This window comes from Suricata suricatta, chromosome 3 (genome assembly GCF_006229205.1).
Source record: "Suricata suricatta isolate VVHF042 chromosome 3, meerkat_22Aug2017_6uvM2_HiC, whole genome shotgun sequence".
In the NCBI taxonomy this organism is placed as follows: Eukaryota; Metazoa; Chordata; class Mammalia; order Carnivora; family Herpestidae; genus Suricata; species Suricata suricatta.
The window spans coordinates 126518255-126544142 of record NC_043702.1 but is presented as its reverse complement, the minus strand read 5'-3'; the positions used below and the strand labels follow the sequence as shown (position 1 = coordinate 126544142).

The 25888-nt window shown below is 41.1% G+C and overlaps 1 protein-coding gene across 1 annotated transcript in view; it reads right to left on the bottom strand.

Moving 5' to 3' along the window:
• The window catches only part of PAPPA2 (pappalysin 2), a 256009-nt gene that overhangs the window by 44229 nt on the left and 185892 nt on the right, over window positions 1-25888 (bottom strand). Inside the window, exons 17-19 of the mRNA XM_029933088.1 lie at window positions 8308-8476; window positions 6770-6905; window positions 4948-5057 (exon numbers count right to left, since the gene is read on the bottom strand). Coding sequence (XP_029788948.1) covers window positions 4948-5057; window positions 6770-6905; window positions 8308-8476 — 415 coding nt within the window. The remainder of the gene's footprint in view (window positions 1-4947; window positions 5058-6769; window positions 6906-8307; window positions 8477-25888) is intronic.

Below are 25888 nucleotides of genomic sequence, written 5' to 3'. Positions count from 1 at the left end.
CCAAACAGGCTTGCTTGTGCTTAAGACATTTATGTTGCCAGGGCTTTCTTTTCTAACAGCAGAGTCTCTCAAAGCGCTACAGAGGAATTACCTGGTGTGCCCCATGGCATCACCAGCCTCTCTGAAGGGGGTGGGGGGACCCACCTCTGTCCTTACAAACTGCCCACGTGGTTCTTAAGGACACCACAATTTTAGATTGAGTATATGAACCCCCCCCATGTAAGTTATAAGGATTTTACTTGATGAAAAGTTTCATTTAATACAACTGCTTTGCTTCTTAGTTATGAGGACAAAGTTTGCTTTCCTGCCCCTTCAGAGCTGCAGGGTGCCACAAAACAGCACACATCATGAAATCATCTGTGGCTGGTGTATAATCTTATCTCTGAGGACCTGGGAACATAGGAACAATAACTTCGTCCCCATTCCCAGCGCTACCAGGGACCGCTTTCTCTTGCTTTGTTATTGAAAAGTTTTGATATCCTAAAAAGAAAAACAGCATCCCAGATTAAGCCTTTTTTTTTTTTTTTGGTAAATTATATTCCTTTATTTCATTGTATCTATGAAATTGTTGAGAGAGGCCCAAAGGACAGCTTGTTGAGCCATTCTGTGGTAATTCACATGAACTCTGGGGTTAACTCTGGCTTTTCTTTTGGCATAACGAATATTGACATGGGGGTTCAGGAGAAAAAGTTATCAATTATATGTTCAATTTTTTATTAAATTTCTTTAGAGAGAAAAAAAATTTAATTAAAAATGGGTTTTCCTTTTTGTGCACATGCACATAAGTAGGGGAGAAGCAGAGGAGAGAGGCGGAGAGCAAGACAGAGAGAGTGAGAGTGAGAGTGAGAAAGAGAGAATCGTAAGCAGGCTCCACACATGAGATCCGCTCAATCTCATGACCGTGAGATCCTGACCTAAGCCTAAATCAGGACTCGGACATGTAACCAACTTAGCCACCTGGGCACCACATTTGTGTTCAGTTTGGAAAATTCTGACCTTTGGATGCTTTTTTAAGGAATAAATTACTCTCACAAGGTAAGGATGAGGCTCATTTTGTGAGTTATCTCAATTTTTCCTCCCCATTATTTAATAGAAGATGCTAATTTAGTTATTTCACCTTGTGTTCACACAGAAAAGGGACACAAGTCTCAAAAGCACCACTAAAGTAATAGAGTCTCTAACAATATGCAAGTTGAGATCAGTGGAGTTGTGCCCCCAAATCATAAAGAACAGGGCAGTATCATTACAGATGGGAAGAGGAGACAGTGGTGAGGAAAAGTGACCTCTTTCCAGTAAGAATGGATCAAGAAAAATTGTTCTGCATCAAGCTCAAAGGTCAGTTCTATCCACTTTTTTTTAATCTGATACTCATATTCACTTTATGAAATAGTATTACGTCCATTTTACACACAAGGAAATGAAGACACAGAACAGTAAAATTGCCTAAAATTATGTAGCTGATGAATTCCAGAGATCATGAGTAAAAAATCAGCTTCTTTTTTTAACACATTTTAAAAAATTGTTCTTAATGTTTATTCATTTTTGAGAAAGAGACAGACAGAGAGAGAGAGAGAGAGAGAGAGAGAGAGAGAGAGAGAGAAAGCATGAGTGAAGGAGGGGCAGAGAGAGAAGGAGACACAGAACCAAAGCAGTCTCTAGGCTCTGCGCTGTCAGCACAGAGCCCGATGCGGGGCTCAAACCCACGAATTGTGAGATCATGACCTGAACTGAAATTGGACATTTAACCAACTGAGCCACCAAGCACCCAATTTTTAACACTTTTTTGATTCTAAAGTCTCAAACATTTCTGTGATGCTATTATCCTTAAAACCATGCCCAGATAACTTGTTTCAAAATCTGGATTTACTGACTAGACCATGCTCAAGAGAAATGCAGTAACAGAGATGACAATATTTGATGTTTGGCTTAAGGAGAAAAAAAAATATTCTGCATTTTCTCTCTGGGATGGACAACTTGAAAACGAAAAGGGTGTGATGACATATAATCACATAGTCACAGAGAGCTGCTGAAATATGATGAAATACGACGTCAGATGAGGAAACACTTAACTTCCAAAGTAGAAAATGGTGCTTACAAGAATTTCATTGCTCATTCCACCAATGTTTAGAAGACACCTATGAGATTCCCAGCATTGGAAAAGTTAGTAGGAACATAATGTAAACAAAAAGCTACAAATATGGGTAAATAACTGATATGACTTTCATGAAGGAGAGTTAAGAAAAAGGAGGCTTTCAGAAAATGGAGGATATTGTTTTCTGGTTTGGAAACGGGAAGTCTCTGTATCTGGTGCCCCTGCTGTCTTTGTGAAGACAACTGAGTGGCTCTTCTTTGAATGTTCCACTTGGAAAGCAGAAGCAGGAAACCCCCAGTCACTGGAAGGCCTGCACGCTGGCCTCCCCAGCCCTACGGCTGTTCCCACTGGATGCCCTCACGGTGAAGTGGGTGGAGAAGAGATCCTCAAGCAGGTTATTTCTCAAGAGGAAGAAAGGGTCTGAAATGTCCTAAGCCTTGCCCCCTTTAGAGCTACTAGTGAAGAAAGAGAAGGGTTTCCTCACAGGAAGTTGAGTTTAAGTGGCTGAAGGAATAGGTCTAGACCATCTGGATTCCATGAAACATTGAGAGCTCTTCCTCTCGGCACTGCAATTCTAGCTAGGCCTTCACAACAGACTGTGGGGAGCGGCATAGAAAGTTCAGGAAGGCCAGGAGTGGGAGAACCAGGGAAGGGGTTTTTTGGCTTTCTCCTTCCCACCCCAATCCAGTCTTCAAGCTGCCGTCAGGCTTCTGGTGAGCACCATACCCTGCTCAGGGGCCTGCCCCGTGGAATCTTGCCCATCTGTCTCTCCCCTATCTCAACCTCCTAGTATCCATCTTACTTCTCCCTCACCACCACACACCCTGGTTTCAGCCACAGAGAACTTTTTGCCATTCCCAAGCCTCTAGAACATTCCTCTCTTGATCATGGTTTATGACCCAGAGGAAAAGCCTCCTCATCCTTTGATCCTTCCTGAAGCTCCTAAGCAGAAGAATTAGTTGCTTCCTCCAGGGTGTTCCCACAGCACTTCTACCACAACCAAACCACTTCCCATGTTGCATTATTATAAATGTCTGTTTTCATGGCCAGATTATAAGACTTGTAAATAAAAGGACTATCATTTTTTCATCTCCATGTTCCCTGCACTTAGCCCAGTTCCAGGGCACATAGTAAGTTCCAATAAATGATTGTTCAGTGAATAACTGGCTGAATTAGTAGGAGTGCACTCTTCCCATCCTCCTTTCCTGAGTCATACTTAAGAGTATTTTTTCCTGATCCTTTTGCTTTGACACAAATCCCTGGTGATAAGATAGCACAGGTAGCTTGTGAGGAAAAAGAAGCAATCTGTGGATGGGTTCCAAGTGAAATGGGGAACATCTCTGGAATCCATCTCTTGGTACCTCTAGGAGAACAGTTTTCCAAGGATTTCATTTGTTAGTCTAATAAGGCAACCAAGCTTCCAGGCTCTCTGTCAGCGCCACCCTTCCCATTCTAAGGAGAACTAACTAACTGACCACAGGATCTTCTCCATCCTGATCTCGTATTGCCTTTTCTTCCTCTTTTTCATTTATTCACCTCTCAGATATTTACTGAGCACCTAACAACTAGACACTGTTCTAGGATATGGAAATACAGCAGTGAATGGAACAGATAATACTCCCTCCTTGGGCTTTTTATTCTAGCAGCAGAAAGGGATATTAAATAAGATAAATGCATAAATTATGTACTATGCCTGGTATTTTTCTCCTAAGGAGAAAAAATAAAAAAGGGAAAGGGGGACAGAAAGTGTTAGGTGAGTTAAAATTTTAGAAAGAACAATCAATGAAGGGCCTGATGTTTGAGTAACATTGTAAAGAAAGCCAGGGAACAGGACATGAAGATACGCAGGAGAACATTCTAGGCAGAGGGAACTGCAGAGCAAAGGTCCTGAGGTGGGAGTGTACCTGGCATGTTTAAGAATCAGCCAAGAAGCCACTGTGGCAAGATCAGAGTGAGCCAAGGAAAGCACTGTGGGGGGTAAAGTCAAAAAGGAAAAGGTGATCACTGGAAGAGAGGAGGCCATGGACCTGAGAACCCAGAGTTTGGGAGGATCAAGTGGGTAGATACTGAAATCAGAGTCATGCAAGAATATCAGCTAACGTGACTATGACCTAGAAGCGAAAATGTTTAAAAAATGGGATGGGGGTGGTGGTGAGTTGTTTGCTGCGTTGGCATTAGATTCAAAGTGGGTGACCCCAGGGAGGAGGCAGGGGCGGTGGTTTGGAAAAGGCACTGAGGAGACAGAGGGACAGTGGCCCTTCTCCCAGGCCCAGAGGAGAGAAAAGGCAGGGATGGGCATTCTCGGGGTTTCAGCTGAGATTGAAAACAAACAGAGAGCCCAGAGAAGAGGCTACCGATGTACTGGGTCCTGCCCACGACTGACAAGACTCCAGAGAGCCCTGGGAGACCTCGGGGTTCAGAAGGGGTGGGGACAGAGACAGGGAAGGCAGCTCTCCCAGAACTCCCTGCCGTCATTCTTTCCCCATTTACAGTTTGATCTCCATCTCTTCCAAGCTGTCTTTCCATCTCCACTCTTCTTTCATTTTTATTCATTTCTTTGGCTTCCTCAAAGTCTTCCTGTCCTACTTTTCATTAGCAGTGATTTTCTCTCTCAATTTCCCTTCCTGAATTACCGTTCTCTTACATCTCCCAATCCTCCTTATAGATTATCTTTTAAACTGTCCTTTGGATAGGGGCCATCTTTTTTCCCTGACTTTTAATGTTCCTCTCTAGGAATGCGCTGTGCTTTAAAGATGCATTGAAAGTCTCAGAAATTACTCCAGGGTATATGCTATCAGTTGTGAACTTCTCAGTTGTCTTACATCCTCGGCACATAAAAATGCCCCTTTCCTCACCTGGACTTTGACGGGTTCCATCCAGTGCTCCAGAGTGTCAGCAGTGATGTTCTCAGGCAGAATTACGGGATCACTAGGCGGAATTACACATGATGGGGAACACACAGCACCTGAAGGAACACAAATGTATGGCAGAGACTTGAACTTCTTAGACCTCAGTCTTTTTCATCCTGGAATCAACACCTTTGATTTTTTTAAAGAGCAAATCATCTCTATGTGATGGGTCACCACATAATCATGGTTGTAGGCAGAGCTGATATTCATCTCCCAGGTACCTGCAGAGAGACTTCTGCACCAACGGTTACAGAGGTCACTACTCCATGTTAACTCCCCTTGACCCAATGCCCAGTCCTCTTTCTGGTGAAAAACAGCCCCTCCTCTGAAATCTCTGAACTCCTGCATGATCCAGCAATTAAAAGTTTAACTCCTGGTCCAGCAGACTTCTGAGATCCCACTCTAAGACTCTGGCCAGCCAAAGACTATCCTGACTGGCTTATGCCTTTTAGTACATTCAATATCATCCCTGCTTATATGATCTCTGGAAGGTTTATAATTACAGCAACCACTACCTAAAAAGTGTACTAGATGGGGGGAAAATGGCCCAGAAATGATGAAGGCAGATTTATAATGTCTGTTGCTCCACTGACAGTCATATGCTGGCAGCTAAGAAACCTATGTGATTAAAAGAGGAAGCAACAGGAAATTAGAAGCAGAGATTTTGGTCATGTGTTCGCCTCCTGAAGGGAAATCTTACTCCACTCCCTTGTATGTGGGTCTAAGCATCTTCTAAAATTCTATTCAAAGACGGCACACTCCCAGGATTCTGTTTCCTCATCTGTAGATTTGCTCATCTCCAAGTTTTTTTGCAGCTCTTGCTATCTCTGTGTTTTATGCAAGCCTGTGAAATAACTCGAAGTGCTACAGGACTTAGGAGCTCTATGTATGTAAGCACATGACATTTTAAAGCAGAAATTAGGGAGTAGGGTGATGAGAATTTGCTCATTAAACACCATTCAAGAGGCCTAGTCAGGACACTCTACTATTCTGGGCCTGGCCGTGAGATATCCTGGTCCAAAGAGCAGCTGGAAGATGGTAAGGAACCATCTCAGAAACTAATGAGCTTTCTCGTTCCCTCAAATTCTACCCATTGGCATTACGCAGTTAGAATGACATAAAATTACTCCTCAATTATGCAGTTCTGAACTCAGGATTAACCTTACAAGTTTTCCACAAACAGCATCTTTCTATGATGCATAGGTCCAGCCAGGGCAAAGTTGAATCAACATCTCTATAAATCAGCTCTGACCACAGAGACCTTTAGTTCCAATTACTTGATTTAGAAGTTGCCCAGAGGCTCTGGACCCTGGTCCCCCGTAGAGAAAAGAATGGCCAAAGGGCAATGCAAGCAAATGCAATCTCTACCCGGTCCCTTTCAGGAAAAACTTCCTGCTCCAGGGACAAGCACAGAAAGAACAGAGAAGGGACTCAGGACATGTGTGGTGTGTAGCTACACATTCCCTCCCACATTTCCTCTTGGACTACAACTCAACTCCTGCCACAAATCAATCCACTCTCTGCTTGCAGCTTAGTGGGTAACATGACCAGGCACTCTGCAAATAGCTCAGCAGCACCACGGTGCACGCATGTGGAAGAGTAAAACGAATGAGTTTGCCATAAATTTCATTTTTACTGAAGCAGCTAAGAGTCATCTTGTATTTCTAATCTATCCCTGAGGGAGAACAATAGACCTGACTCAAAATCCAGCCAGGCTTAATGAAAGGATTCCTTGAGAGTGGAATTCAGCATCTCATCCCAAACCTACCAATCCCGTATCCTTGTTCACACTTGTACTCCACAAAATTCAGCTCCGACGGGGGTGGTGGGCACTCCCCTTGCAGGTTCTCACACAACTTGAACTCCTCAGTCCACAGTCCCTCCTTAGTGCAGACGATGGGAGCCTAGAATATCAAAAGTAAACACTTCCATTCTTGTTAATTTCATTTAGAACAAAGTGGGGAAAAGAAGTCCGATCAAATGGTAGTGTCCTCCAACTTTTAGGACCTGGACTAAAAGACATTATTGAGATAATAAACCATGTTGTTACTGACCATAGGATAAAAATAAAAAATAACAAAAGTTAAGACAATTTTTTTGCTGTTTTGGCGTGAAGAAATCATGAACAATCTTGTCATCAATCAGATTTATTAACAATGTGTTTTCCTTTGGATAGAGGGATTCAGTGAGCTGTCAACTCTAGCCCACATATTTGTAGATATTTTTGGAATTTTTTTTCACAGATGGTGTTGTTTTGCATCGATTCATCCATACTATCACACAAATGCTGCTTGCAGCAAATGTTAGATTTTTTTTTCAAGAGGAGTGTGATCCAGTAAAGCCAATTCATAATTTTTACGAAGGCGTTTTTGCCTTTCTGCTTGAATGGACACATCACAGTTGCCTGTGATCTCACCAGAGTTTTATTCCCTCTCTCCATATGTGTGGTAGTTTGTGTAACTCTTGGCTCTGCATGCCTGATAATCACAACGTATACTATATGCAGGTCACAGAGAAAATAGCACCAAGGCACAAAACCCAAGAAAGCAAGATTTTAGACTTGTAGATAACTCTCCCTTCATCGAGGGCCAACCCCTTGAGGCCTTAAACAATCATTGCAAACGGATGTGTTTGATTTCTCAGGGGTCTCAATTCATGGTATATTCTTTCTGCATCTGTCCAGCAATGCTTACCTTGGAGTGCTGAGCACTGGGATAGACGAGGGCCAGGAGAGCAGTCAAGGTCATTGATCTCTGCCTAGGAAGTCTGCCTAACTTCCGGCCTCATGTATGTGTGTGGCAATTGAAAAGTTTCGAAACTGAAATTGATTTTAATCACGTAACCACGATAAGACTGTGGTTTTCATTTGAGACCTCTTGCGCCAAAATCTTAGGGAGAATGGTAGTCAAGCAGTGCTTTTAGCCTCGCCTTTGCAGAGGAATTTGTGTTTCTGCTCAGGACTCTGTTCTATCGAAAAACATGATACCAGATTTCAGAGCGAGGTTATGGGAGGAAACCACACTGCCAAATCAAAATCCCAGCATTTCTGGAATTTACCCAGGTACCCAACCCATCAGGTTTTTTCCTTTTATCCAAGAGGAAGTTCTAAACTCAGGAGAAACTATTCCAAAAACATGGTATCTTCTGAATTCTCTATGAAATGATATCAACATCCCTGGGTAGAATCCCAACTTGGTAAGGCCCTGCCTGTTGGGATTCATGTAGCTCATTTCTAGCAAATATTCTTGGATGGGTCATCAAGATTAGAGCATGGCCTGCTCCAAAACCAAGTTCAAGTCATCTTACCCTTCCACTTTCCTGGTTACAGTTGAGCACACACTGGCTGTTGAGCTCAAAGCCGTTGGTACATTCATACATGCCTTCAAAAACAGGAGAAGGGGGCTCACACACCACTGGAACGCAGCTGCCTTGCTCCCAGATGCCACCCTCCAGGCACTGTATCTTCAGGAAGTTGCTGATGAGACGTGAAACAGAATAGCCCATTAGACTCCCACAAAGAGGTCACAGGAGAAGACTGAATTCCCACTAATAAAATATAAGGATTAGCCAACAGGAGCCATTGGTTCTGGTTAGCAAAAGGTCCTACTTCTCCAGGCTAATTTCCAGGTTAGAGAAGGAAAAATAGGATCCACTTAGCAGCAGTGATAGCAATAGCTCCTGTATAGTACAGACATATGTTGGAGATGTGGCAGGTTTGGCTCCAGAGCATGATAATAAAGCTGATATTGCAATAAAGTGAATCAAACAAACTTTTTGGTCTCCAGGGCATATAAAACCTATGTTTACACTATCAAGTGTACAATAGAATTATGTTTGAAACAACAATGAAACCTTATTCATATCTAGATTTTACTTAAAGTGAGATATGTGTGGGGCACCTGGGTGGCTCAGTCAGTGAAGCGTCTGACTTCAGCTCAGGTCATGATCTTGTAGTTCCTGAGTTCGAGCCCCGCATCAGGCTCTCTGCTGACAGCTCAGAACCTGGAGCTTGCTTCAGATTCTGTGTGTGACTCTCTCTGGCCCTCTCCCATTTGCTCTCAGGCTCTCTCTCAATGTGATTTTTACCGAAACAATTAGAGAACATTGTGGGGTTATTAATTGGCCTAATTCTAGTTTCACTGTGTCTCTGTTCAGAGGTCCAAGGAGAGGGACAGGGACAAGGAACAACCAGACAGTGAAGCAGTCAGAACACAGGACATTTATTGGTTAAGTTTGCTGTCTTCTGTGGGTGTGGTTCATGGTGCCCCAAAATGATTACAATAATAACATCAAAGCCCACTGATTACAGATCACCATAACAAATGCAATAATAATGAAAACATCTAAGAGAGTGTGAGAATTACCAACACATGACACAGAGACATGATCTGAGTAAATGCTGTTGGAAAAATGGCACCTATAGACCTGCTCAGTGTGGGGTTGCCATGAAGCTTCTATTTGTACGAAATTGCAGTATCTTCAAAGCACAATAAACCAAAACACAATATGACAAGGTATGTTTGTAATATTTTATATATTACTCTCAAGAGAGCTTGATAAGTATCAGTTCAGGGTCTAGACTGTTTACAGGTGGGTTTCCTTGGAAAAAATTCGTAGCTTTTGTCAGATTCTCAGAGTATGCATGACTCAACCCTGGCCTGAAAGAACTGCTCTTCCTTCTTGTGCATGAACATGGCCTCCAACGAGAGACACTATTTTGAAGTAGACCACAGTCAACAGAATTAGGTCTTCATTGTGTGAATTCCGTTCCATTCCCCTTCGGACTCACTGCCAATTTGAAGGTGTTTTCCACGTTGCTGTTTTAATGCATCCACTTCTGATTCAGAATGATCCTGGCTACATGCTTGTGATTCTAAATAGAAATAATCCATTGGCCATGGACTCAACCATATGGTAGCCCTAAATTATTATTTTACAGGGTCGTGATGTTCTTTTTAAATTCAAACACACCAACAACTTTTAATGACTGTCATACTGTTATACAATGCCACCTGTGGGCTTCTTCAGTGTTCTAATGTTATACTAGTAAAATATTTATCACATTGTTTTTTAAATGTGCACAGGTCTCTCTTTTCCGGTAAATTGGAAACTTCCTGAAGGCAAGGATTGAATCTTATTCTTGTTTTTAATTCCTAATAATAATTCCTAAATGGTATCTGGCTACATCAGGCATTAGTTATGTATTTTTCAAGTTGAATAATTTAACCAAAATTCACAGTGTATTAGGCATATTGCAGAGCACATTACACATGGTAACACTGAGTGATCAGATTACTCCTCATGAAATAGTATTATTATTCTTATTTCATAGATAAAGAAACATACTCAGAAATGTTAATTGGCTTTACAGCACAGAATGCATTTGTTTTCAAATAATTTAAATAAATTTTAATAGTTCAATATTTAACCAATATCTCTTAGAAACAAGCAAAGGAGTATTTCTTAGTGTTTTTTTTAATGCTTACTTATTCTGAGAGAGAGGGAGGGAAAGAGAGAGAGAGAAAAAAACAGCAAGTGGGGGAGGGGCAGAGAGAGAGGGAGAGAGAGAATCCCAAGCAGACTCTGTGTGGTCAGCACAGAGCCCAATGTGGGGCCCGAACCCACGAACTGTGAAATCATGATCTGAGCTGATATCAGGAGTCAGACGCTTAACCAACTGAGTCACCCAGGTGCCCCTGTTTGTTTTTATTGAGGCACAACTGTTATATAATTTGTTTGTTTCAGATATACAACATTACAATTTGCTATGTGTATACACTACAAAATGATCATCACCGTAAGTCTAGTTATAATCTATTACCATGCAACTGACCTCATTCATACACTTCATTTACTCCCAAATGCCTTCCCCTCTGATAACCATCCATCTGTTCTAATGAGTTCTAATCTGTTCCATGAGTTTTGCTTCATTCGTTCATTTGTTTTGGGTTCTTTGACTCCACAAATAAGAGAAATATATCATATTTGTCTTTCTCTAACTCAGTTCACTTAGCATAATACCCTCAAGATCTATCCATGTTGCCACCAATGGCATGATTTCCTTCTTTAAAAAATGTTTATTTACTTATTTTTAAGAGAGAGAGAGAGAGAGAGAGAGAACACATACATGGAGAAGGGGCAGAGAGAGGGAGAGAGACAATCCCAAGCAGGCTCCACATTGTTAGTGTGAAGCCCAGCTCAGGACTTAATCCCATAAACAGTGAGATTATGACCTGAGCCAAAATCAGGAGTTGGACACTTAACTGACTGAGCCACCCAAGATTTCCTTCTTTTTAATAACTAAGTAGTATTCCACTGTGTACATATACTACATTTTCTTCATCTATTCACCCACTGATAGACATTTGGTTGTTTCCATATCTTGGCAATTGTAAATAATGCTGCAATGAACATAGGGGTGCATATATCCCTTCAAGTTCATGAAGTTTTTTTTTTTTTTTTTGGATAAATACCCAGACATGAAATAGCTAAATCACACTGTAGTTCTATTCTTGATTTTTTGAGGCTCCTCCATAGTGTTTTCCATAGTGTCTGTGCTAATTTCCATTCACACCAACAATGTACAAGAGTTCTCTTTCCTCCACATCCCCTTCAACACTTGCTATTTCTTATCTTTTTGATAATAGCCAATCTAACAGATTTGAAAGGATATCTCCCTGTGGTTTTGATTCACATTTCCCTGATTATTAGTGATTTTGAACATCTTTTCATGTGCCTGCTGGCCATCTGTAGATCTTCTTTGGAAAAATGTCTATTTTTAATGGGGTTGTTTGTGGGGTTTTGCTATTGAGTTGTTTGAGTTCTTTATAAATTTTGGATATTAACCCCTTATTGATTATAAGATTCACACACTTTTCTCCCATTTAGTAGGTTGCCTTTGCCTTTAGTTGGTCTCCTCTGCTGTGAAGAAGCTTTTTAGTTTGATGTAGTCCCACTTGTTTATTTTTGTTACTATTGCCTTTGATTTTAGAATCAAATCTAAAAGTTCAATGCCAAGACCAATGCTAAGGAGTTAATGTCCTATGTTTTCTTCTAAGAGTTTTTGGTTTCATGTCTTACATTCAAGTCCCTGATTTATTTGGGCACAGTTTTTGTGTAGAGTGTAAGACAATGGTATAGTTTCACTGTTCTGCATGTGGCTGACCAGTTTTTCCCAAATGCATTCATTAAAGAGACTGTCCTTTTCCCAGTTAATGTTCTTGGTTCTTTTGTTATAAGTTAATTGACCATATTTGTGTGAGTTTATTGCTAGGCTCTCTATTCTGTTCCATTGGTTGATATGTCTATTTTTATAACAATAACTATATTGTTTTGATTACCATAGCTTTATAATATAGTTTGAAATCAGGGAGTATGGGGGTGCCTGGGTGGCTCAGTCAGTTAAGCATCCAACTTCAGCTCAAGTCATGATCTCAGAGTTCATGGGTTTGAGCACCCTGTCGGGTTCTGTGCTGACAGCTAGCTCAGAGCCTGGAGCCTGTCTTCGGATTCTGGGTGTGTGTCTCTCTCTCTGACTCTCCCCTGCTTATGCTCTCTCTCACTCTCAAAAATAAATAAGGTATTAAAAAAATTGAAATCAGGGAGCATGATTCCTCTAGCTTTGTTCTTCCTCAAGATTGCTTTGGCTATTCAGGGTCTTCTGCGGCCCCATATACATTTTAGAACTATTTGTTCTAGTTCTGTGAAAAACACTATTGGAATCTGTAGATTGCTTTGAGTAGTATGGATATTTTAATAATATTAATTCTCCTAATCCAAAAATATAGAATATCTTTCCATTTATTTTTGTCTTCTTCAATTTCTTTCATCAATGTCTTTGAGTTTTCAATACACACATCTCTTTACCTCTTTGATTAAATTTATTCCTAGGTATCTTTTCTTCAATGCAATGATAGATTGGGTTGTTTTCTTAATTTCTGTGGTAGTGTGCTATTAGGGTACAGAAGCAATTTTACTGAACCCATTTATTAGCTCTTCACTGAACCAAGAAGTGTAACTTTACTGATCTCATTTATTAGTTCTAACAATTTGTGTGTGTGTGTGTGTGTGTGTGTGTGTGTGTGTGTGTGTATGGGATCTCTAGGGTTTTTGCTACATTATATCATATCATCTACAGATCATATCAACTACAGAAATAGTTTCATTGATTTCTAATTTGGATGTCTTTTATTTCTTTTTCTTGCCTAAATGCTATGGCTAGGACTTCCAAAACTACATTGATAAAAGTGGCAAGAGTGGGAATCCTTGCCTTGTTTGTAATCTTAGAGAAAAGCTTTCAGCTTTTTACTGTTTATTAAGATGTTAAATAGTTATTGAGATTCATATTTTTATTCCTAGGAATATTTTAGGGTAGAAATCTGATTTTATAACTGGAATTCTGAAGCATCATGGTTTATGTGAACATATATCTACTATCTTCTAATAATAAACACTATTTATGAGTTCTATTTCAGGTGTTTGTCAAGACACCTATATGTATTATTTCACTGAATCTTCTAAGTGGCAGTGAAGGTAAATATATTATTATCCCCATTCCAGAAAAGGAAACTGAGCCTGACAGAGACTTAAAGCTAGCTCAAAGATCTACGGTAAAAGGTATAGTAGGATCTGGACCCCTGTGAGCTACTGCCAAAGCCTGAGGTTGGTCCTTACAGTGTGTCAGGTGTAACTGCTTCTTTTATGCTCTACAGCCTACTTTGGATAATTAATAGCATCTCTATCCTACTGAATATCCCAGATGCCCTTTATTCTGATACCACATCTATGAGTACGGCCAAAAAGAAGATTCATTTTAAATTTCTGTTTGGAGTAATAAATTATATATAGAATATTACACAAATCTTAGTCTACAGCTCAAGGAATTTTTACATGTGTATATACCTGAGTAATCACTCAGATCAAGAGAAAGAGTATTTTCAGCTCCCCCAGAAATCCCCTGGTGTTCCTGACAGTTAGCCCCCCCCCACCCCATACCCCCGCAATCCACACTATTCTGATTTTTTCATCATCACAGATTAGTTTTGCCCATTCTGGAACTTTATATAAATGAAATCACACACCATGTACCATTTCATACATGGCCTCTTTCCCTTAAAAAACAATGCCACTTAAAAATATTTTCCCAATTATAATTTCAGTGAAAGGTTCGTAGTTCTTTTGATTATAATTAAACTTCTTTTTGTCCCTCTTACAGACTGGATATTCTACTCTTCTTTCACACCACAGAGTGTGTGAAAGAGTCCCTCCCAGGGACTCTCTTCTTTCTACCACCTCCTGCAGATGAAATCCTTCCCCTACCTCTGCTGAACTGACATCCTCCAGCTGGAGACAGTGGGCAACACCAACAGCATCAGGGGAGAGGCGGGGCTGTAAAACCTTGCATGTCAGCATGACTATAAAGGAAAACCCTTGCTTGGCCAAGACAATAATGTTTTGACTTCATGTGGTATTTTTCTCTGAATTGGTTGGAACTCTTCAACATGGAAACAGTCCTCCCTTCTCTTGCCCAGAGTGAAGAGCCATTCAAGAATGCCAATTTCCTATATGTTCTTGCCAGTTGAATAACCTTAGGGATGAAGGTAGATAGATCAAACTTGGATGAGGAAGAGTGCCTTGGGCAATGTAGGCGGTGCCTGAACAACGTGACAGGCCTTGCCTGCAAACTACCAGTAAAATAGAGAGGGGGAGAATGCTAGAATCCCTGGTATCCCTGGACTCCACCAGAGGCACTACAGGCAGGAGTGAAAAGAGGTTGGGAGAGGTACCTAATTTCCTAGGAAATAGCCTATCATTTCTACAGGGGTCCCTAAGCCCCCTCAACCTCATGGATTCTACTTCCCTGCTTCTTCTCCCTTGTATGGGGATGGCCTCTTATGGTCATCTTTCCACACACCTCTCACAGCTTCTGCATGGCACTCTATCAGATGACATACCTCAGGTTCTACACTCACACTTCTCACAACACATTTGACCGTCAGTTCCTCAAGGCCAAGTAGCAAGTGCTCTCTCACTGGCTCCGTGTCAATGCTGTCAATCCTTGTTTATGGTACTAACCTTGAGATTCCACAGTAAGGAGCTTGGCACTTGAGTGCCATGGGCTGGTTCTGGCCATAGGGACTGTGATTGCAGCAAAGATTCAATTTCCAGACTCCTTCCAGCTCCAAGAAATCTCATTTCCATACACAAAGAGCCCTTGAAGGGGACTGTAGCAATGGCAAGACTTTGATCTCTAGGGATGCCACAGCTCCCTCTTCTAAGTTTAGTACTGAGGAATGACCTCTGAGCCTTTTAAAATCATTAATGAGAAAAACTGGTTTATTCACAGTGGATCAACTCCTTCACATAAAGTGTTATGAATCAAGAGTCAAGAGGCACTTTGAAATTATGTAGTGAATAGGTTTGCATTTCAAAGAATGATGGCATTAGATACTAGATCAATGCACAAAGGCAGACCTTCGCCAGGACAGGGTTTCCAAGACTTCTTTGACAGTCTAGTCCAAATGTCTTTCCAATGAAACATTCTACTCCCTGACTATCAGCTATATTTTTTTCATTCATTCTAGTGGAGTAAAAGAGGCTAAACTATCCCCTTAGGAACCATGAAGTGACTTGCCCAATGCCAGATTGCAAGCAATTCATTGGCAAAAGAAAGAATAGAAGCCAGAATTATCAAATCATAACCTACCACCCCAATCTTCAGACCAGTGGTTTCCAAATGACATGTGTAGACCCATCATGGAGACATGTTAAAGACCTGGAGTGACCTAGCACTCGGTATTTCTTTAATGGGCCAGCAGTTTTCATATGTAGTCAGGTTGGCAAACTACTAAAATCTACGCTGCTCTCCAATAGCAAAAATTAACCTCAGGTGTAGAAATCAGGGAGCAAAACTTAACAACCCTAGTTACAAAGGCTGGATGCTTAGCAAAGACCAAACAGAAACAACTACAGCCAGACGACTTACTCTGTAAATGGTATCAGGAGGAGTTGGGGGTAGGGGGCAGGTTTGTATTTATTTTCCTTCTAAGTACTCCAGACAAATCACCACAATTTCCAAGTTAGAAGATGCTTTTTTTTTTTCCAATTTCCAGGACTTGTGGTATCCACCTAGTGCTTAAAATCCAGCTGTGCTCTTTCTGCTTCTTATTCCACTGCCAGAAATAAAGATCTTGTAATTAAATCTTGGCGGAAAGTCTGACTGATGTTGCTGGAGGCACACGAGTCTACCCGACCCCATCCTTCTATCACCACTGCAGGGTTTTCAAAAGTAATATTTATTTTCCACTGGAGAAAATAAAACAATGATTGTTGAGTCCAAGAGAATTATCACATCTTTACCGATCAAGGGCATCTTGTGTCTCCAATGGGTAGTCCCTCATGAATAATAACAATAACAGAAAAGCAATAAAATCTTGCACACTGAAGTGCTAGGGATTGTGCGGAAGAACATATACCTATATCATTTGATCCTAAAACCCACCCTGTGTGATAAAGATGACTGTTATGTAAGTTCTTCATTCCCTTATCTTCACGCATTCTTTTCCTCAATGACATGCCCCTACCATCATCTACCCTGTTGCTCAAATTTGAAACTTAAAACACATTCTGGATTCTACTCTTTCTCTTAAAGTCACCTTTTTTCCAAGCCCCTGATTGATCTTATTCAATCCATCGGCAAGTCCTCTCAGTTTTTCCTCCCAAATATCTGTGGAATCTGTCCCCATACCTCTTGTATCTCCATTGTCATGAGCTATAGTCCAAGTTCCCACCCCTCACCTCCTAACTGGACACCCCACTTCTCCTCTGGATTCCTTTCTATCCAGTTGGCAGACACCAGTCAGAGAGATATTTTATAAAATAAATAAATACATTACATCATGTCATTTTCTTGCTTAGAACATTTTAGTTGCCGCCTCTTGCGTGGAAAAAAATCCAAACTTTCTTAATTCTTACTCACAAGGCCTGCATGATCTGGCCCTTCTTTCTCTGACCTCATCCTATGCCCCATTCACCTTCTTTAATGTACTTTGTCCACACTGGACTTAGAATCCCAAGCACAACCAGGTTCTTTACTACCAAAGGACTTCAGTGCTATTCTCTCCACTTGTGTTTTTCCTTTTGTTTTTCTGACTGGGTCTTCTTCATACCTAAAAATAACTTTTCCCACCCCAGGGCAACCTTATTTTACACCATTATTATTTTAGGTTTTTAACTAAAGCACCTATTTCTCAAAGACAGCATACTCTGTAATTGTTATTTGTTTTATTAATTGATTTCCTGTGACCCCCACTGGAATGCAAGCTTGGTAGGAGCAAGACCTTATTTATTATTATATCTTCAGTGGCCAGCACAATGTCTGGTACATTAACAAGCACCAATAAACATGAGTTCAATGAACATATAAATGTTTATTTTTTGGATGAGGTGAGTAAGGTTTAGGAGCGTAAGATAACGTGCCTGGGATTCTCTAACTGGTTGATGGAAGAAAAGGGACTGGTACCATGGTCTATCTGATGCCAATGCCTGAGTCATAACAGAGAAGCACCAGTATTCCTAGAAACGGAGGTGCAGATAAAGTACCCCCTTTACCTAGTACAATTGTACTGCATGTCACAAAGTCCTACCACATAGAACATCCTTACAAAGGAGGTGTAAAAGCAAGGAATAACTGCATTATTTTCACTATATAAATTATGAAACTGAAGCAATAATTGGTTAGGTGTTTTGTGTGACACATGGGCAGCTTTTTTTCTAACTGAAATTTGAAGCCTCCTTCCTCAGAACAGTTTAGTCCCTTAGCACTTACAGCGTGGTTCCCAGCACAGTGGCACTAGAATCACGTGGGAGTCTGGTGGCAAAGCAGAATCTCAGGCTCTACCCCAGACCGACTCAAACAGAATCTGCATTTTACTCAGATCCCCAAGTGATTTCTGTGCACATCCAGGTTGAGAGGTACTGCTCTAGACTATGTTAAAAGACAGAGTCTTCTACCCTCACCCCAGAGAGAGCCATCAGCACTTCCAAACTCCGTATGGGTTCTTACCCAACTGCAGACCCGGTTTCTCAAGCCAATATCCTAGAGAAGGGCAGGCAGACAGACATCAGTCATGGCCTGTCCACGGCCCATTGGTGATTCCATTCTCTCTACAGCAGGCCTGCTGATGTTTAACCCCTGTCCACTCTACTGGACAAGAAATAGCATCAGCAGGACCATCCCACCAACACATTGGCTTTGGTTTTTCATTCTTCCCTGACTCAAAAAAAAAAAAAAAGGCCCCTTACAGAGCTCCTTTTCCATGTAAATTAGAGCCTCTCAGGTCAGAATGAGCTAAGTCCTAAAGGCAGGTACAGTTCCACTTCTAAGCCCCACCCCTCACTTCTTTCTTTAAAAATATTTATTTTGAAAGAGAGGGAGAGAGAGAAGGTGTGTGTGAGCAGGGGAGGGGCAGAAAGAGAGAGAATTCCAAGCAGACTCCGCACTTTTGCGCAGCGCTAACATGAGGAGGAGATCATGACCTGAGCTGATATCAAGAGTTGAATGCGTAACCGACTGAGCCATCCAGGTGCCCCCCCCCCCTCACCCTTCACTTCCATCTTTGGACTTTCTGCTACTAAATCTTAGGTCTCCAAATCTGTAGATGCAACAATGCCTTGCCCCAGGTCTGAACACCTAACTCGAGTTTGGGGCCCTTCTCTACCTCTGACTATACCGCCCTTGGTTGTCCAACCCTCAGTCTCTGTCCTTTTAAGTCCAATAGCTCCCACTTAATCTCTTTTGCGTGAGTCCCTTGCCTCTTCACATCATTCTCCATAAAGTTAACAGGGTTATCTTCCTACTGAATCTTCTCAGGTTACCCCCAGATTTTAACACATGCGGAGTTTCTCTCTAAGACATGCGATTTAAACCTAAACATATATAATGGCAATTGACATTATTCTGCAGAATCTATACATCCCTTTCAGTATGTATTTGAGGACCTGTTAATTACACTGAAATGCAGGAGTGAACTGGGTTCAAGACAAAAAAAATATTAAACAGGAAACTCTTGCCTTCACCATCTTTTATCATTCGTTTATTTGTCCATTCATACATCCTGTCAACAAGTATTCACTGAGAATCTAGTATGTGCCTGTGCATTACAGTAAGTCCTGCAGTTGTAGAAAGAGATATTTGTACTATAATAGAACCAGCGAACTAACCTATGGGGGCCCAGAGAGGGAGCCACCAGCACTGCTTGGGGACATGAAGGATATCAGAAAAGAAACACTTTGAGATGGGTTCATTGGGCAGGGAAGGAGGACAAGGGCATAGACCTGCAGAAGAAGGATGCATGCAAGAACCCAGAGGTGTGGAACGTGGAGCATGTTTGAAGCCTTGGTCTAAAGCATAAATGGGGAAAGTGTGCATGTATGCACATGTGCCCACCCTAATTTCTGAAGTATGTTCAGCTGTATCTTGCTCTATCTGGTGGTGAGGAAGAGGCAGTGCAAGAGAAGAGCCTGGGGGAGGGCAGGTGGAACAAGACTCTGGCCAAAAAGGGCCACAAATGGTATGAATTCAATATCAGAGGGCAGGTTCTATCACTGGAAGGATCCTTTGTCTATCTTTACAAAGTTTTCAGAGTATAAATTCCTTCAGGTATTGCTAGATCTCTGGTCTTGGAGTCCCAAGGTAGTGGAGTCCATTTGTTTAGCCATGAACGTAACTGAGGGCTCAAGCCTTAACAGACAGTAGGCAGAGAATGCTACAAATGAGGAAGGGTGCTTATAAAGAAAGGGAAATAGAAGACTTCTCCTTTGCTTACTAATTAATTAGAATTAAAGTTATAATTTCATTGGTGAAACAAAGAAAAAAGGATCACCATTTAAAGCGAGTGTCTTCAGGGCAGCCTGGGTGGCTCAGTTGGTTAAGTGCCTGACTTCAGCTCAGATCATGATCTCATGGTTCATGAGTTTGAGCCCCGCATTGGGCTCTGTGCTGACAGCTCAGAGCCCGGAGCCTGCCTCAGATCCTGTGTCTCCCTCTCTCTCTGTGCCCTTCCTCTGCTTGTGCTCTGTCTCCCTGTCACTCAAAAATGACTAAATGCTAAAAAAGAAGTTTATATAAGTTAGTGTATATAAAGTATGTAGGACAATGAATGACACATGTAATTCTCAGTGAGCAGCAGAAATTAATAGCTCTGATGACCAGAAGATTTACTCAGCCACACTCCTCTGTCCATCCCTCTCTTTCTCTCTCTCATTGTGTGATGAGCGTTCTGTGTTAACATTCTATACAAACTTCCCACCCTATTCAATTCTTCAGATTTTTGTCCCTCCCAGAATCCTTTGGGAGACAGTTTGTAAATCATTTTGGCCTAACCTGACCCCGTTACTAGACAGCAAAAGAAGATCACAATCACCCTGTTCACCCACTAGGCCAAAGGAGGGATTAGCAAGAGCCTGAAACAGTGGGGAAAAAAGCAAAGAAAAGGCATCAGGGAGCGAAAGTATGGGTTGAAGAAACTACTATTGGTGTGTTTATATATACATGTGTGTTTGTATGTATGTATGTATGTATATGTATATATATATGTGTGTGTGTGTGTATAAAATAACCCAGTGCTTACTTATGTAAGATTTTAAATATTATTATTCTTGATTAACAGAGAATCAGCAGTCAGCATATTATCAAATCAAAAGAGGAAGGACAGTTTTGCAATCAGTTGTTCCCTAGTTTGAGATTGCAGGGAAATCTATGAGTTTAGCAAACGTTGTGTTTAATGTGAAGGCCTGCACGCCCATGGCTGGAGCCTTGTGCAGCCTGCAGCAGCGAGCGAGCCTGCATGTGCGTGAGCTTTTGAGTGGCCAAGGCTTGGAGGAGAGGCTTAGTCACTTTGATGCCAGAAAACGCTGCAATAGATTAGCCTAAAGCTCACATTATCCTACAATGGCAAGAGAATTGAGGATTCCAAGGATAAACTGTGAATGTATTTACTATAAACACCAATTATAAAGCCAGACAATGTCTTAATGGAAAGAAAACAAATTTCTATTTCTCCCAGATGCAGGAGCATACACAGAGATTATAGTGTGTCCTGTCCCTTAATTGGCAAGTCACAGCAAACACATGTGTCTCTGTCTATATCTACACAGGTAGACACAATGTTGTGACACAGAGTTTAAAAATTACGTAGATGATTTTACTGATTTTTTTAAAAATTGCAAATCCAAGATATTTAAGGAATTTTACACATTTGTCTTCACTTCTCATTTCCATTTCATTAGCCAAGTCTTTCTTTTCCTATGGTACAATAAAATCAGTTGAACCTCAGAGATTCAAGTCAAAGTTCAAAAAGATCAAACGGGTCTACAAATCTAGGTAACATCCCCAGGACTTGCCTTTCCTTTCTCCTCCCAGACCAACCTGACCTTATTTGCTGGCCCCAATTTTTGAAGTCTGTCCAGCTCTATCTTGCTATTTCATTTCCATTTCTTTCCCCGCCCCCAAGTTCCCCTTTTTCCTTTTCATGGTCTACTTGAAACCACTGTAGTATTTGGATAACTCAGTGAGTTGACAGCAGGAGGAGATGAAGCATTCAGAGAGGGTTTTTACTGGGGGAGAAAACTGCATATATATTTTTTTTAATTTAATGAACTTTCTGTTTTGATGTGTGTGTGTGTGCACGCACGCACGCGCGCTCATGCTCTTTATAGGCAGAGGAAATGCACTCCCTCACTGGCCCTGGTAACTGAAGACCTGTACCTCCTGAAGGCCAGCTTCCGTCTTCCTGGTCTCCATGTTGTTTTGGGAGAGCACAGGCACTGGGTGGGAGACAATAGCCACTGATAAAAATGTAGCTGCGTGCATTCCTTGTTAAAGTTTACCTGTTACACCAAAAGCAAGTTATTTTGCAAGTGGCATTAACCTGATTATGACGATAATGATGATGGTAAAATACCAGCTTTTGCTGACAAGCGTCAAATGACTAAGAATTGAGCTCAGTTCTTTACATCCATTATCCAATTTAATCCTTATAAGAATGTATAAGTATTCTTACTTCCTAATATCCATTTTATAAGTAAAAGCAGTGATGTTCAGTATAGATCAGAGACTTGCCCAAGGTCTAAGTGCTAATAAATGGCAGAGTCAAGATTCAAACTTAGATCTCACTAATCCCAGAACCTGTGTACCTAACCACTAAGCTAAGAGATAGATCTTGGACAAAGTAAAGGCTTCCTAGCATTTTGACTAAATTTTCTTCTTTAGGGAAGGTTTAGGGAAGCACTTAATCTTTAAAGTCAATTCTAGAGATCTTAAAAATGTACCCATATTCTGTCTTCAAGGAAGACCTAGATCCAATCCTCCTGGGTGTGAACGGAGAACAATTCATCAGAACCTATCGAGAGGAAGAGAATATAACCTTGACCCTTGGCTCGGACCAGAAGTTCTCCACGTATTACTGTAAGTACTGCCCACTAAGATTATGCCAGCACACTAACATATCACTGCTTCTCTGGGTTTTTGCTGGTGGCAATGAATTGTTCTGTAGCACTTCTTTTGATGGTGTTATGCCAAAGTGGTAACTCTTCTTGTTTATTCTACTGAGATGGAAAATGAAATATAGACTTTTAGAGTTGGAAGTTACTCAAGATCTTCCCTTATTTTATAGAGTGGGGGGAGGGAAGGCCCAGAGAAATGTGGTAATTTGCTCAATACTGAAAGTCTTGTTAGCCAAGGGCATGGACTTTGGAGTCAGAATGATTTAACACTATATATTGGCTGAGTGATTTTGGAAGGCTACTAAATGATACTCTGAGTCTCAGTTTCCTCATCTATCTTGAGGATAACAATATACTGACATATATTATCCTATATCAAGCTATGCATTACTATATCATAATACATTATATTATAATCTTATTATATCATCAACCCAAATAGAACAGAGCCAAGGCCTTATGCTTTTTAACTCTCTTCCACACCAAATGATCTATGTGTAGAGATAAAGTCCACATGTCTACTAGTTTAGGGTCATCCCAAGCCCTCCCCCCAGGTCAGAAGAGAAACTCCACTGAAGAGGTTTACCAAACAAATATTTGTTAAACACTAAACAGTCATAATGTGAAGTCATTTTATTACAGCTTTGACCTACATTTGTGCTTACGGAACTCAAATAGCTTGAAGTTCTTTAGAAAAGCTGATACCATGGGTGACTCCCAGAAAGTCCAGCTGTTTACCATCACTCTAAGGAAGATCTGACTCCTGCAGCACACTTACCCTGGCATCTTGATGAATGGCTTCTAGAAAGAGAGGGTGTCTAAGTAAAGTTAGAAGGCTGGAATAATTTAGAAGTTAAATTAATTATGGGCTCTAATGAGGTTAACCTAACCTTCACACATAAAGATAACACTTAAATGAGAAAAAGGTAACCATGGAAGTGAAAGATAAGGGAGAATATAATATGGTCTTTTTGATAAAAGAGAAGTCAAACACATTTATTTTAGCTTCCTGAACCAAAATGAAGGCGTGATGCATAACGATGTAGTGTGCAAGTACATTGCTTGGGGGAGAAAGAAAGCAGCTTAAAGGAGCCTGTGTGTGTGTGTCTTGTAAAATGTCAGTAAGAAAGAACTCGTGAAACTACTTAAATTTAACAATTTTTTTGGAGCTACAATTGTTTGTAGGTTTTCAACTAACTCCAAAAACAAATAAGCCTCAAAGAGACATGTAAAAATCTGGCATGCAAAAGTGCTGTTAACACTGATTTTGAAAAAAGAAAACATTGCTCTGGATATTTTTAGGCAAGTCAAAATCCCATGACTGATGCTGTTCTTACAGAAACAAAGGTTCCACTGGGGCTGTGCTTCTTGATTTTGGCTGCAGACTGGAGCCACTTGGGAAACTTTGCAAAACACTAATGCCTGGGTCCCACTTGCAGGGCTTCTGATGTAACTGGTTTAGAGTAGGAGCTGAACATGAAGAGTTTTTCAGTCTCCGCACGTGATTCTAATGGGCAGCCGGGTATGAGCACTGTTCTGGGGAGCTTGCTGAGCGATCTAATCCTTTTGTGTTACTAACAACTGGTACTGAGTTGTGCTAATCAAGCTTACGTGTGTGTTGAATACATAAAAGTAAACTCTCTTTGCAGAATACTGTTCCTCGCATGTTACTGAGACAATTGCTAGAAGGAAAACATACACATAGGGTGTTAGAGTTCTTCTACTCGAAAGCTTTTGAAATAGAGATCTCCACTCTCTCCTAAGAAACTGCCTCCACCTTTCCTTTGTCATTCTTAGCATCAAATTGAATTCCTATCAAGATGTTTCTGATGAATGTATTTTCATCTGTTCATAAAGTATTTATTGAGTACTTATCCATAAATGTAGCAGCCACTGGGCATAGGGAGCTAAACAAATATTTATGGTCTAATGGAGAATACAGACAAGTAACCAAACAATTTCTACTCAGCAAGATAAATGATGTTGTCAGGGGATTTGTGTGTGTAGTACAACCCATGGGAAGGGCACTTCTTACAGACGGGGGAGAGCTGATGATCTTCCTAGATATAACCACACCTATGCTAAAAATAGGAGAGTAAGAGTCAGCTAAGGCAAAGATCCCTGTTGGGAGAGCTCTGACCCAGAGGCATGCTAGCCAAGGCTCATCTGAGGAAGTAAAATAAATCCAGCAGCACAGGAGTCTGCGCTAACGAAGGCGTTGTGTGTAGTAGCTGGAGGGAAGTCATCTCCCAGGGACGAGAGTAATAGTGAGCCTGAAGAAGTAAGCAAAGCCCAGCTAGACTGTACAAGACCTTGAAACTATTTTAAGATTTTTCTTTATCTTCCTAGTGAAATGGCAGAAAGGGTGTCCATTCAATTTCAAGTAGGGGGAAAACTACAATTGGATTTGAGTTTTTTGAAGATGATTTTTTTTGTGGCAAAGTGGTAAATGTATTGAAGGGACTAGAGCCAGAAGGACCAGTTGAGAAGTGAAAAAAGATAGTGATCTATTATGGAGAGGTGGCAGCAGGGATGGGGAGAAATGGGCATATTTGAGAGTCAGTAAGATGACATTCAATGGAAGTTGATGACTGGTTTGATTGGGGGTGAAGGACCCCGAAGAGTCTCAAGTTACGTGCAGGTTCTTGGCATGACAAATTGCATAGAACACAGAAGAACGTTAACATTTGAGAGATTATAATGGGCTCTGTTTTATATAGTAAGAGTTTGAAATGCAGATGGGATATCCAAGTGGCTATATCCATAGGCAGTTGTTCTAATGGTACTTATGGCCCTTAATGGAAAAAGCTAGAGTGGGAGGTATGGATTTAGAAAGCATCAGCGTGTGGATGATAGTCAAGGCTATGCGGTCAGTGAGTGTTGTCCCAGACAAGTGCACAGAACAAGAGAAAAAAGTGAGCTCAGAGAAACACCAACATTGAAGAAATGGGCAGAGGGGGAAAGCAAGAAAATAAAGTTGAGAAGAGACAGAGAAGAAGAAGGAAGATCAGGGAATGAAATAGAACAGAATCAAGGAAGAGCTTCAAGCAGGATGTAGTCAACAATGCTGTAATAAACAGCCTGACTCCATTTTTAATGTTTGCTGACAGCTTCCAAGCCCCACTATCTCCCACATTGAGCAAGCCTATCAGAGAGCTCCTCGTGTCCTCTTTTGGCCTCAGCAGACAGTTCAAACCACACAGGTTCTGTTCACGTGCGGAAACCATGGCCTTAGCCCCACTCCTGAAGCACCACAAATCCCACACTCTCTCTTTGCCCTGGTTTCTCCAGCCATTTGAAGGTCAACCTGGGATCCTCTCCTCCTCTTCCCAGAAGGCTTCATTACGTGAGTCATAACCCTTTTCATATCCTCTTGGTCTGTGTA